The sequence below is a fragment of the Liolophura sinensis genome, chromosome 12 (genome assembly GCF_032854445.1).
Source record: "Liolophura sinensis isolate JHLJ2023 chromosome 12, CUHK_Ljap_v2, whole genome shotgun sequence".
NCBI lineage: Eukaryota > Metazoa > Mollusca > Polyplacophora > Chitonida > Chitonidae > Liolophura > Liolophura sinensis.
In genome coordinates this window covers 23,272,061-23,286,537 of record NC_088306.1, presented here as the reverse complement: position 1 = coordinate 23,286,537, position 14,477 = coordinate 23,272,061, and the positions used below count along the sequence as shown (strand labels likewise).

At 36.2% G+C, this 14,477-nt stretch overlaps 1 protein-coding gene across 5 annotated transcripts in view; it reads left to right on the top strand.

Moving 5' to 3' along the window:
- Nucleotides 1-13,992, top strand: part of LOC135479501 (uncharacterized) — a 74,129-nt gene extending 60,137 nt beyond the window's left edge. For 2 of the 5 annotated variants that reach the window (XM_064759363.1, XM_064759362.1), the window contains exons 7-10: nt 1,447-1,476; nt 2,310-2,413; nt 3,859-4,002; nt 12,999-13,992. In XM_064759363.1, the coding sequence (XP_064615433.1) occupies nt 1,447-1,476; nt 2,310-2,413; nt 3,859-4,002; nt 12,999-13,352 (632 nt within the window). In that variant the 3' untranslated portion in view covers nt 13,353-13,992. Of the gene's footprint in view, nt 1-1,446; nt 1,477-2,309; nt 2,414-3,858; nt 4,003-7,719; nt 7,766-12,998 lie in introns of all 5 variants that reach the window. The other 3 variants (XM_064759366.1, XM_064759365.1, XM_064759364.1) reach the window with 3 other exon arrangements.
- The last annotated feature ends 485 nt before the right edge of the window (nt 13,993-14,477 follow it).

Below are 14,477 nucleotides of genomic sequence, written 5' to 3'. Positions count from 1 at the left end.
GGAACAGATATTAGCAGCGCTGAAAGCAGAATTTTACGTTTCTTTCCCAACTTTTATTAAAAGTAAGGATGGTCTAACCATGTGAGATAAAAGAAACTAAAATTTCTGCTACAGCTACATGTACATTGGCCAAAAAGAGCAGACCAGGTGTCTGAAAAATTAGAAGAAACAGGGTGCACGCACCTATGGTGACCGGCCTCAAAATTCACCCCATGATTTAGGGGACTCATTTTTCCTGAATCTGAGAATTATACTGATCTTACAAAGGTGCTTTGAGGTTTGACTGGAAGGTAGGAAGAATTCCTACTGGAAAAATTCAAGCTTCAGCCACCAGAAGCCATTGTATTTTATGACAACTATTTGCCTCTAAAGCTGCACTTTCTGGTGCAAAATTTTGGGTTATTTACTGTAACATTTGATAGCTGCTCCCTTGATGATGCTGGGCTGTCTTTTCCCTCTAAAAAGTAACTTTTTGGGACAATATTTTGGGTGATTTACTGTAACACTTGATAGCTGCTCCCTTGATGATGCTGGGCTGTCTTTTCCCTCTAAAAAGTAACTTTTTGGGACAAAATTTTGGGTGATTTACTGTAACACTTGATAATTGCTCCTTTGATGATGCTGGGCTGTCTTTTACCTCTAAAAAGTAACTTTTTGGGACAAAATTTTGGGTGATTTACTGTTTTAAACATTTGATAGTTCCTAAATTGATGATGTTGGGCTTTCTCTTCTCTCTAAATCTGCACTTTTTGAGACAAAATGTTTGTTTTTCTTACTGTAACATTAGATACTTTCTCCTTTGATGATACTACGCGCACCTCTCTACTACAACCTTGTATTTAACCAAACATTCTTTATGTGTGAGCAGTGGTTTGTGGAGTAGATGTGTTAGTTATTTGTCATGCTTGTGTTATGCTGACTAGAAGGTGAAGCATCCAGAACCAGGTGTCTTAGGCATCAATGATGATGACTGGCAACAAAGTGGGAGTCAGGGCGCAAATTTTCACGTTTAATGTTAGCAAATCAATTTTTTGTGATTTTCCACCGAAATCTCATCATCTTATGGCACAGTGACCTCAGCCACAATTTGTAAGGACAAAAAAAAAAGTTACGATAAAAATGAATCAGGAAGTCTTCTGAAGTTGATTCCAGGTGTCCGCGTTGTGGTTTCCACCAATACTCTGGACACCTCACCCAAAAGTTAAATGTCCTTCAAACAAGAGACAACATCAGTCCAAATGTATATATATGCATCAATAAAGTATACCCACATAAAGTATCCCACATAAAGTTCTGAAAGGAATATCTTTTCATTTTTGTAATGTTTCGAATATTAACCAGGATTGTTCAAAGAAATTGCGCACAGAGCAATGTTTGGCCGTGCATGTACCAGTATGTTCTTTTGCATACACACTAATTCCACTTATCCCTTCTTCTCTTCCACAGATAAATCTGACTCCAAAATGGAAGGAATAGGTAAGTTCTAGTCGAGCCATTAGGAATTATGTCAAGTGTACAGGCAGTATCAGCCAATAGGACCTTTATTATCCACAGCAGTATGTTAAATCTGTATATTCAGCAATATGTCAAATCTGTATATTCAGCAATATGTCAAATCTGTATATTCAGCAATATGTCAAATCTGTATATTGAGCAATATTTTAAATCTGTATATTCAGCAATATGGTAAAAGCATTTTGGTAAATATGTAAACTGTGAAATATAATAAATACGTACCGCCACTGAGCAATACGATAACTATGAGCAACATTGGGTAATGATCAATGATGAGACTTCTAGGTGAATATCTGGCCATGAAATCTACTTGGATGAGTGAATGAATGAAAATGAATGAATGAAAGAAATCTTTGCTCTTGCCAGAGACCGTCTATGACAATACATGAACATTAATCAAGTACTAACACTATATACAATTCCATTTTTTAAAAACATGAAAATACATGTAGTCAATAATATATCACTACATATATCAGTTTATGTAAATTTACTGGTTGAAATAATTATTAAAATAACGTGACTTGGACATTCTAAACTGTTCCAAGCATGACAGCCCACTACTGTAAAACTGTTTTAATAATAGTCAGAGTTATCGTTCTCAGTATATAAGTTGTTAACAGTTGATCTAAGAAATTTATTATGTACTGCTGTGTTTTTAACAAGCATGTCAGTTTTACCTTGCCTATAGCTACATTATGATTTATATGCTGATATAAACATGTACAAAGACAATGCCTGCAAAACTAATTACACTGAACGCTGACGCATTGAAAACATTATACCTGTTACAGACGTGACAAAAATTCCTGGCTATGTCAAAATCCCTGACAATACTCCAGCATGGAAACGACAGGTGATGGAAAAGAAAAACGCTGAGATTTTGAAGAAGTATCAAGTAAGTTTTTATTGGCTGCTGGCGACACCCATCTTGTTCCATCATGCCTTGTGGTGTGTGAGCTAGGCTTTGTTCTGCTTTTTGATTGGCTCAATCATTATAGCTATGATCCAGCAGAGCGATCAATAAGTGCGATCAATCGAAACTTTCATTGCTTTGACATGTGAATCATGATCCCGTGGCCTTTATGACGCAACACATCCCAGAAATATGTAGATTCTTCAACTTTTCCAATGCTTACTTTAAATAGTGTATATCTTAAATTTTAACCATTCTGAAAGAATTTACATCATGGAGATTTGTACTGCATTAAATTTACATTATGGCGATTTGTACTGCATTAAATTTACATTATGGCGATTTGTACTGCATTAAATTTACATTATGGCAATTTGTACTGCATTAAATTAAGGATGAAATGAAACATTATTCCTACAACTTTCCGAGTCAATGCCGAGGTCAATAAACGAAAATGTTGAAGAATCAGAGTGATGCCTTGAAGATCCCTAAACAGCTGACTTTTTGTTTCAATGTTTGCATTTTTATGAAAGACAACATTTTCACAGAAGTTAGTCTGGAAATTTCAAAACAGACTGGAGTTAATCATGTTCAGAGAAAATGTCAACAAAAACGTAAACACAGGTCCATACATTCAGTTCACCCAACAAAGTTTGTGCAAGACAACAAATTGTACCAGATATATAATCAAAATTGTGATCAAAACTACACAAGAACATCTTCTACACTGTGATCACCCAAAGCATAAAGCATGACAACGCAAAGCACCACAATAAAATGTTACAAACCGCCATGACCACAGCGTGATCAATTTGATCACCACTGCACACTGATTGTTTACTATTGTACTAAACCTTTAGTCACAAACAGTACATATATTTTGATCAGTCTGATCAAACAGTTTTATTTACCACAATAGTTACAAATGGACTCTAAATACAGTTGATCACAACCAGTACAATGACTTTGATCAATCACAACATAATTTACCACCATGGTTACCACTGCACTGTACCTTTGGTGCACCACAGCACAAATTAGTTGGATCAATACGAGATGAATCACAGAGCACACTTTCACAAGGAAAAGCACAACAAACCTGCACAATGCAACTGAGTTTGATATGTCCGGAATTCTGGTGGTTGAAAAGCCTACTGATGCACAGCTGTTTAAACAATAACTTGATCAACCAGAGCACACTTTCACAAGGAACAGCACACCTTAGTCATAAAGTCTGATGGTTGATCAACCCACTGAACAGCAATATCACAATTCACAGCTGAGTTTCATCACACCCCTTGATCAATCACAGCACACACTCGCTTATATCATCAGTGTCTGTATTGTCACATGTCATGTCACGTCACCCTGCTTTTAGTCCAACCGCACATCACCGCCATGTTTGTTCCCCCCTCGTATTCCATCAGGCGCAGTATGAGGAGATCTTACAACAGCAGCGTGCTGAGGAAGAGCGCAAACGCAGAGAGGAAGAAGAGCGCAAACTTGAGGAGGAGAAATGGAAGGGAATTCCTGAGTGGAAGCGCAAGATCATGCGAGACAAAAAACAACAGGTATAATTACCTCCCATTTGCATAGGTGTATTCTGTTTATGTATGATGTCACTGAAGGTATATTATATCTATATATGTCGCCAAATCACAGCAGTTAGACTACCAAAAGTAAATCACAAAACTTTACACTTTGCTCTTTGTGTTTTAACAAGCAATAGGCCCACATGTATGTGGCGCCTGAAAATTTGTTACTACCCTGTGAAAATTTTTAATACTAACAATAGTATACTGTATGGGGCTGTAAGACTTCATGTAATACTCATAGAGACTATAAGAAAACTCCAATGCTGGCTGCAGTTATTTTCTACACCAGCACTGTGGAAGTAAATCAATCATAAAATTCCATTAAATGTTTTCAGTTATTGTTAGAAATTTGTTTTAACAATATTCTTTAAAATTTTTTTTACTTTTTTTAACCAATTTAATGGTGAATTAATTCTTATTGTTACAATTTTTCTTTCAAAGTTAACACTTTAAGAAACCTATTAGTTTGATGATCATATATTGGTGCGATGTTTTGTGATATCGATTTTTCCTGTGCTAGTACAATCATATCCATGACCACATGATGGGAACAATATCAAGCAAAATTCATGATTCTCAAACAAGGACAGCAGTTTTCTTCGTTATTTATCTATTTTTGGCTTTGCTTCATATGAGTAGTGAAGTTGTTTTAAGGACACATTCCCATTCAAAAGCAGTTTATTGTCTAATAAATCAAAGCAAAGAAACGTTCTAACAAAGAGACCATAATTCTTTTTAAGGCAATGTTCAAGTGCAACCATTATTTTATTGGTGTATACATGTATGGTTCTTGAAAATTTCGTATAAGGGGGGTAACTCTCACAGCTAGCCCTTACAAAAGTACATGTGGCATTATCTCCCCCTTAATTTCCTGAAAAAAGTTTCTCCAAGAGAGAAGGTTAGTGTTTTTTTTTTTGAGGTTTTTTTTTCTCTAATCTCAACTGCTTGAGAAGAATCATAGATAAAAAATACCAGTAATGGCATAACCTCAACAACCAGCTTAGTTTACTGATAGCTTTTATTTCAGGTTTTGATAGCATTAACATGTTCAGATAAAATTTCTTGGTATAAAATGAACCCTGTCCCACCTCAGCTTTTAGATGTCATGTATTTAACTTATCATGGTAATATCTCCACCTTTTCTCTTAGATATTGTAATAAACTGAGTTACCTTGAAAACTGTTGCATGGCTGTCAGTGGCCTATGGTAATCCATACCTTGATAACTTATCTCATCATTTCATACTGAGCATCAGCATTCTGCAGGTAAAAAACAAACAAAAAATGAAATGAAAAGCAATACACTATTAAATCATTTACATATAAGATGACTTTTAATGACCAATTTTCCAAACTGACAAAGCACCTATGAAAACTTGCATTTTGATTTCAATATAATTTTGATAATATTACGTGTAAGTGGATAATAACTCTTGTATTTGATAACAAGTTTATACAAAATTCACATCTTGAAATGACAAACATGGAGAAAGTTAAAATGTGTTTCAGTGAATCAAGTACAAAAAAACTGTTTTTTATATTCATTCTCCTGTCATACAAATACTTACAATGCATTGGCTTTTTAAAAAAATCACTAGGTACTGAATAGAGTTTGCAAGCTTTTGTTTGAAAAATATGGAATGATGAGTTGACAGTAAATGATAAATATGTGTCATAAATGTGATTGTGTATATCCTTCCTGCATACCCTAAATGACCCAAAAATTCGACCAGAAAAGAGTAATTTTGAAGGCAAATCAATGTGATGAGATATGAACTACATTTTCTCCAGTAGGATATCATCATCCTACCTTCCAAACATCTCTCAAAGAACCTAAAATCAGTACAACTCCCAGAATCTGGAAAAATGAGCAACTTGGTCATAGATGAAATTTTAGGTCATTCACAGGGTTTATGTTTTATCTTACCTGAGGTGTTATGATCCCTGTTTAATGAATTGACATTATATTCATAATTTATACTTGTCACTCCTCCAATGTTTTGGCCATTTTCTTATTTTCTTTTTATTTTATTTGTTTTCATTTTGCACTTCATTTTCTTCGGTGTTGCATGCCAGCATTTTTAAGCCTGTTTTTGTTGAGTGTTTTCATTATTTTATAGCCTTTGCAAATTGTGTTTCCTACAACTTCATTCCGAAGGTGATCTGCATCACTTTAATCATTCAGTAGAGGTTTAAAACAGTTTACTGATTTTCATCTGCATGAAGAATCACATGAAATCACCAATCAGATATTAACTCAAAATCATCATATGATATCACGACATCAATTTGAAGTTCCTTTGACGGAGTATACAGTGAATACATAAACCCTCAAATAGATTAAAGTTTCCTTGCACAATTTACTTTTCAGCTGAAAAATCAGTGAAAGACAGTAAAATAGAGAACATATTTGTATCCACATCTAATGTCCCCTTTATATACCTTGTGTAAAACAGTATCTTAACTAATATACATATTACTCCTGCTTTACTGGATTTACACTCAAGAATATTTTGTACCACTCGTTTCTAAAGTGGTAATGAAACCAATTTATGCCAGCAAGTTCACATGTACTTGGTTTCTAAGTTGGTGGTAAGGTGGCAAAGTCATCAGGGAATGCATTCATGCCACCAAGTACACATGTACCTACATGTTAAAAACCTTCGGACACCAATTAGAAACCTTCTGACACCGATTAGAAACCTTTTGACACCGATTAGAGTTATTTAAAGAGGGGATAAAGCTAAATATTTAGCTTTTACAAGTAAATCCCAATTTGCTAAAAGACCAAGTGAACACATTTTGAAATTACAATATTAATTCAGTTTTCTTTCCTACACATATACCTGAACTAAATATGTACTTTATAAATGTTTGTTAATAACTCATAACATAATATTTTAATTAAAACAGAAGTTGTATTACTGTTCTTATACTTTTTTCAGTGTGTGTGAAATTTATAAACACTTTGAAAGTTTTTTTAGAAGCAGTTATAGTTTTAGTACTAAAATATTTAACAAAATAGAAGAATTCCTAACCAAGTGGCAATAAATGTCACACATGTCCTAACAAGGAGATACACAAGTAAAGATAAAGGTAATAAAATGGAGATAACTAACCCATAGCTTTGAAACAGTACCCATGGGTAACAGACAGCATTACCATACAGAACAACAATAAATTCCACAGCGGAACTTAACAGGAATTGACAGAAATATCTAGCATCGTAATTTACTATACCAAGCGTCACGATATTATTTCTGTGAGGGGAAACTAACTGGATGTCTTTCCATTTTTGTGTATAAAAAAATAAAGATATTCAATGTTACATTAACTTAGATATAGGATAACACAGACTTACCAGTAGAAATAATTTTCTATTCCAACACCTTTTTTGATATACATGTAGATAGGATATAGACTAACCAAAAATCTAAACTAGAAGAGTTTTCTTTGACTTACCGGTATTTATTCACTAGTGTGTGGTTTGGTTTTCGATTATTTCAGTCAAAATTAACACACTACACACATTGGCTGGCTTTAGAACACTTTTTATATTAATTTAATTTTTTTTAATTTCCTTTTTTTTTAATTTTTTTTTTTTTATGTTAATGTCCTTTGCTGGAGGAGGAATAAAATGCTAATACAGATTTAACTCCCTTGTTTATGTCTATGCAAACTTTAATATTTCCAGAAACAGCAAAATCCCTCAAACTAGGTAAGGAGCAGAAACTACAGTGGTAAGTCCTTCTAAAACAGGGACTGGAACTTCTACCATATCTCACCTATATCTGCTGAATCTCGTATCTCAATCCATATCTCACTTAAATATATCTGCTCAATCACATATCAGCTTACTACCAAGTCCATATCTCACTTACATCTGCTGAATCTCATATCTCAACCTACTACCAAGTCCATATCTCACTTGAATATATCTGATCAATCACATATCAGCTTACTACCAAGTCCATATCTCACTTACATCTGCTGAATCTCATATCTCAACCTACTACCAAGTCCATATCTCACTTGACTATATCTATATGACCATGGCTCATCTGTATAACATATCTCACCTAATATACCTGATAAAATCCATGTCAAATCTGTCAAATTCCTGCTACACATGAAGTCTGCATATCTCTAATTCCATCTGTCCATATCTAGCTGTCCACAATCAAAATACTATTCTCAAAAAAATCTCATCTTTAATGGTCATCTCATTGAAATTCACATCTCATATCTCACTCTATTAACCAAATCCACATCTCTCTCCATGAACTCACTAGATCTCACATCATGCTTTTCTAACAAATGAAATCCCGTTAACCGTCGAATGGTCTAGCAAATCATTATCCTTCATTTTTCCCCCCTTGCATTATAAACCTCTCTATAAATCCCCCTCTCTCTTCTCTCTGTTTATATATGCTTCCTACTGACCACTATATTTTGCAGTTTTATTGACATTTCCACATGAACACACCTGTATTAGTCATTGCTATATGCTTTTGATCAACATCCTCCTTGCATGTGCACAAGCATTTCCAGGTGACAATACATGCATGCTTAACTTACAGACCTACTCACCATAACACGTTCCTAACTTCCGCATTTTCAAACCTCATCATATTGCTATTCAGAATGTTTTACCAGACTTTGTATCACTGTTTCCCACCTGTGCTATATATGTTTCACGTTATTCATTGGTTTTATGCAACATAGCATTAATGCTTTAATGTCTCTAAAACCTACATGTAGCATTAATTTTTGATCCATATTCATTTTATGTGAATAAGTTCATGAATATATATATATATATATATATATATATATATATATATATATACGTATATTTATACATGTACCTGATGAATATTTACATGTGTATCTTGTACCCTGTGTTTATACCTGTATGTTATACCTGGGTCTGTATATGACATCATTTAGGTACCCTTATACAAGTAGAAGAGAGCTATATTTCTACTATCTGTATGTAACTAACAATTTATGCTCTCCAATGACTCACATCAATGTCTACAGAATGTTTTAAACTTTAAAGTGTTTTGTCTCACAGTGGTGTGGGAAGCAGTATGGCTGGTACGGCCATGGCCATACCACATCAAAATAAAAATAAATAAATAAAAAGTAAAGTCGAACCAATTTAATGGCAACCAACAAAATGAAGGTGTGTGCAAACACCTGGACTGTAGACTGTTAAGGACATAAAACTACAATGGATGTATGTGAAGAATAAAACCTGGTGGTATCTCCAGCCATCTAGCATCCCAAAGCTTCCAGGGCCTAGGCGGCCCATGGACCCTCACATTTTGTGCTGGGATACTCAACTGCTGGCCGTACCACTTTCAAATTCATCTTTTACCTTTGGTCATACATATGTGGAGCTACTATATACTATATATACTTATATGCAGCTACATGTAAATTGTACTTAATTTTTCTTTATTTCTTTCACACATGTTCTGACTACATGTATACTTTATGTCTCTAACAACTTAATCTGCATGCACCACTACAATTGTATTTATCTTTATATTTTTGCACTTCACTATGTGCCTATTTTTTGTTATCCCACCTGCTTATAACAGCAGTACATGTACCTGATCTATGTACCTGTATACTACAAATACTACAGTCACATTTTAATAGTATAGGCATCTTCAGTCATACCTATGTAGACTCCATGCATCGCTCTTCAACGCAGCTATAGTGCATTTACTTTGATGCTGGCTTCCTCTCCAGCCGTACACGAGAAGGTCTTCCAGCAACCTGCAAATGGTCGAGGGTTTCCTCCAGGATCTGCTCGGTTTCCTCCCACCATAATGCTGGCAGCTGTCGTACAAGTGAAATATTCTTGAGTGTATTCGGTGTAAAACACCAATCAAATAAATAAATAAACCTATACTTTGACTGTATTTTATTTCACACCATGTCTTCTCATAATATTTCATATTTAACACAAATTAATCTGCATGCACTATATTAATATTAATTTGTATTTTTCACTTCACTACCCGTGGCTATATTATGCCATTTTCTTTCTTTCCGCTTTCCTTGTACACCAGCTTAAATTCTGCACCACCTTTGTCCTACTGTTGTTGAAGTTCTATCAATTCAATCACCTAATCCACACTATAAACTTTAATCCTGTCACATCTGTCTATCAGATCACACTGGTTTAAATTCCGCAATGCCTGTATATTCATTCATCTGCAGCTTTGGTGTACACTAGCTGTGACCTTCCTCAGTTTGTTCTTTTCCTTTGTTTGCTGTCGTCTTTCTCCTACTTAATTTTAACTCCATATACACCAAGTTGAGCACAGATGTTGTCGATAAGCACAGTGCATCATTTACTGAATTTAATTGTCTATCTACAAAATGATCACTTGGTCAGAGTCATCTTTTAATGAACTAAATTCTCAAAATGCACTTCAGCTTTTAAGGGTTTACCACACATGCTAGCCATTCATTTATTTATTTATTTGATTGGTGTTTTACGCCTTACTCAGGGACATTTCACTTACACGACGGCGGCAAGCATTATGGTGGAAGGAAACTGGGCAGAGCCCGGGGGAAACCCACAACCATCCACAGGTTGCTGGTAGACCTTCCCATTTACCGCCGGAGAGGAAGCCAGCATGAGCTGGACTTGAACTCACAGTGACCGGCTAGCCATTGACCTTTTGACATGTACTAAACCTAAAGCTCAGTATGTACAATTCAACGTTCACATCTACATGAAGATTTTGAAATGATACCTAAGATTTTCTGGTTAGAAATCAAACTTCACCCAGATAAATAGTGAATCAATGGGATGCAAGCAAAATGCGTCACCTGAAAAATGCCCCAATTTAGGGTGAAATACATTATCTACTTGTGGCACACAAGCAAGTTGTTTCTAGAAACAAAATATATAAATGAGAGAAAAGCGAACCTTAGTAAGAAAATGTCAATGTTCTGACCAGGTGACCCTTTTACCTTCAGAATTTACTTTTCATATTACACTGTAATTGTTTTTAGTTTTTTATTTCTTCTTGTATACTATCTGCACCTGTATATGATAACAATGTGGCCTACCTGAAAGTATGTAAATATAAGAATTTACATATACATGTATTATAACAACAATAAAGTGTTCTCACAAACACTAAGTATTAAATACGAATTATTGGTATGGGAATCCAATGAGCATCCTGTATATTCAGGGCACTGTCCTTTATATAACACACGTGAAAATAGGAAGTTCAGAAATTGTCTGAAATGTCACCACCACCTGTAGATCTGCAAGATGCACGACATGTCTTCAGCTACTTATGCTTGACACAAAAATTCATTATTTTGAATGTCATTATGTGGCAAAGTGCTGCATGTCCATGGACAAAACAGATGTGGCAACATGCCAATAGGCAAATCAAAGGTGGCAGTGTGCTGCATGTCCATGGACAAAAATGATGTGGCAACATGCCCATGAGCAAATCAAAGGTGGCAATGTGCTGCATGTCCATAGACAAAACAGATGTGGCAAAGTGCTGCATGTCCCTGGACAAAACAGATGTGGCAAAATACTGCATGTCCATAGACAAAACAGGTGTGGCAACATGCCAATGGGCAAATTAAAGGTGGCAAAGTGCTGCATGCCCATGGACAAAACAGATATGGCAACATGCCAATGGGCAAATCAAAGGTGGCAATGTGCTGCATGTCCATAGACAAAACAGATGTGGCAACATGCCCATGGGCAAATCAAAGGTGGCAATGTGCTGCATGTCCATAGACAAAACAGATGTGGCAAAGTGCTGCATGCCCCTGGACAAAACAGATGTTGCAACATGCCAATGGGCAAATCAAAGGTGGCAATGTGCTGCATGTCCACAGAAAAAACAGATGTGAAAAAGTGCTGCATGCCCCTGGACAAAACAGATGTTGCAACATGCCAATGGGCAAATCAAAGGGGGCAAAGTGCTGCATACCCATGGACAAAACAGATGTGGCAACATGTCCATGAGCAAATCAAAGGTGGCAAAGTGCTGCATGCCCATGGACAAAACAGATGTGGCAAAGTGCTGCATGCCCCCAGACAAAACAGATATGGCAACATGCCCATGGGCAAATCAAAGGTGGCAATGTGCTGCATGCCATAGAACAAAACAGATGTGGCAAAGTGCTGCATGTCCACTGACAAAACAGATGTGGCAACATGCCCATGGGCAAATCAAACATGGCAAAGTGCTGCATGTCCACAAACAAAACAGATGTGGCAACATGCCCATGGGTAACTCAAAGGTGGCAATATCTGATATGCCCATAGGCAAAGCAGATGTGGCAACAATTGCCTTATGGCCACGGGCAAAGCAGAGGTAGCTGTGGCAACAATTGCCTTATGGGCACAGGCAAAGCAGAGGTAGCTAACAGGTCACATGTCCATGGTTACAATGCTGTGACTGGCATAAGTAGCAGCATGCCAACAGGCAAGCGGTATTCTTTTTTACAACTTTTCTGCTTTTGAAAAATTTGCAGAAGATAATATCTGTACATGAATACCCTTCTTTTTAAGCCATGCAGGACTGTATTGTCATCTTGCCTTTTATTATCAAATTGGCAATTTTCGTTACAATCAAACTTTCCACTACTCTATAACAGTATGCAAAGTAGACAGAATGTGCATTTCAATACATTACATAACAGCATTTGCATTACAAATTATGACATGTAAATGCATAGTGAAGAGTGGGTTAAAAATCCGCTAAAACAGACTACATGGATTACCAATATGTGAGAGTATATTCCTTACTAATACACTGTCTGTAGAAAATTTTCATAAAAATCATAATACTTTTAATTTTCATAAGAAAATTATTTTGGTATCAGAAAATCAAAATGAAAATGTAATGGGCAAAACTGAAGTGCATTTTTTAATGAATACTATAAGTGAAACGGTATTTCTATTTTCAGCCACCAGGTGGTGCTGCAGCAGGTAAACAACCTGCCCCTCAACAAAAACAAGCCCCCGCCCCTCAGCAGAAGCAAGCCCCTGCCCAGAAACAAGCTCCCCCTGCTACCGCCCCGAAGCAAAAACAAGCTCCACCTCCCCAACAACAAGCTCCGCCCCCTCAACCTGCACAGAAAAAGCTGGATGTGAAAAAAGCGCAGCCCTTGCCCCCGGAGAAAGCCCCTCAGACGCCCGCCGATATTCCACTAAAAGTCTCCAGAGCTAGCATCACGTTTAAACAGAACCCCGCTGGGACGGGAGAGCCTGATGTGCCCATTAAGAGGAGTATCAAAGTCCTAAAGCGTAGCAAAGCATAACATCTAAACTGTTAGGTTAGAGACTATATACAAATACTGTGTATTATCAACAACTTGATACTCATTCTGTTTGAACCCAGTGGCTTTACTTCGACACAGGTACACAAGACCTGATCTGCTTTACAAGACACCTATTTCTCACGCTTCCCAAATAATTATCATGAAATTTTGCTTGACATTTCTGCCAGCAGCAGGTGATATCAGGAAGTAAAAAATTTGTACTTGCATGGTGAAATTATTAAAGGGAAAGATTTCTCAAAATCGAAGTAGGCATCACTAAATAGACCAACTAATACAATGCATAAATGTACTTCCATTTATTTCTTTTAGAGTTTTGTGAAGAGAGTTAAAGGTGTTCAAACATTTGAATTCTAATTGGGGGGGGGGGGGAGGTATGGACCATACAATCAGAGATAAGGAACTCTGATGTCAAAGGAAGCTTCTCCAACTCTAATCACGACACTGAATGTAGGAATAACTCTTTTTACTCATGAGTAAAAGATTACTGATAAAAGATTCCCCAAAATTCTTTCCTTCTGGTGATATTGACAGATACCATGAATAAGGCTTATAATGGCCACCTTACTATTCAAATATTTGAATGCCTTTCACCACTCTTGAAAAATCTGAAAAAATAAACCTTACTGTTTGGGCAAGTCTATTCCATCCATGATATCAGCCAACAGAAGAAAAGATTTGGCCAGGTGAAAGTATATGTAGCTGATTTCTCTGTTAAAGCTATTACTCTATGGCCTTTAACTCACAAGGACTCACAAGGATAATGAGAATGGTAATGTAACACTTTTAGCCTCCTACGAGTGGGCTAGTGGTGAGCTTATTGCATGACACTGAAAAGCTTAATTATGACTGGCCAATGACAATGTGTATTGAAATGCTACCAACTAGGGAGAAAACCTGAACGATCATTTCACACGTTACCCTGTTTAATGACATTGAAAAAGAAAACCTTCCAGAAACCTATCAACAATTGCACGTGAACAACTGGGTTTTCTCTGATTGAGATTCACTATGTAAGATCCTCTAAGTTATGCAAACATCAATATCTGCACGTCATTTATTTTTCAAATTTGAAAAGATATGTATTTTCAAATTTGTATGAAAATG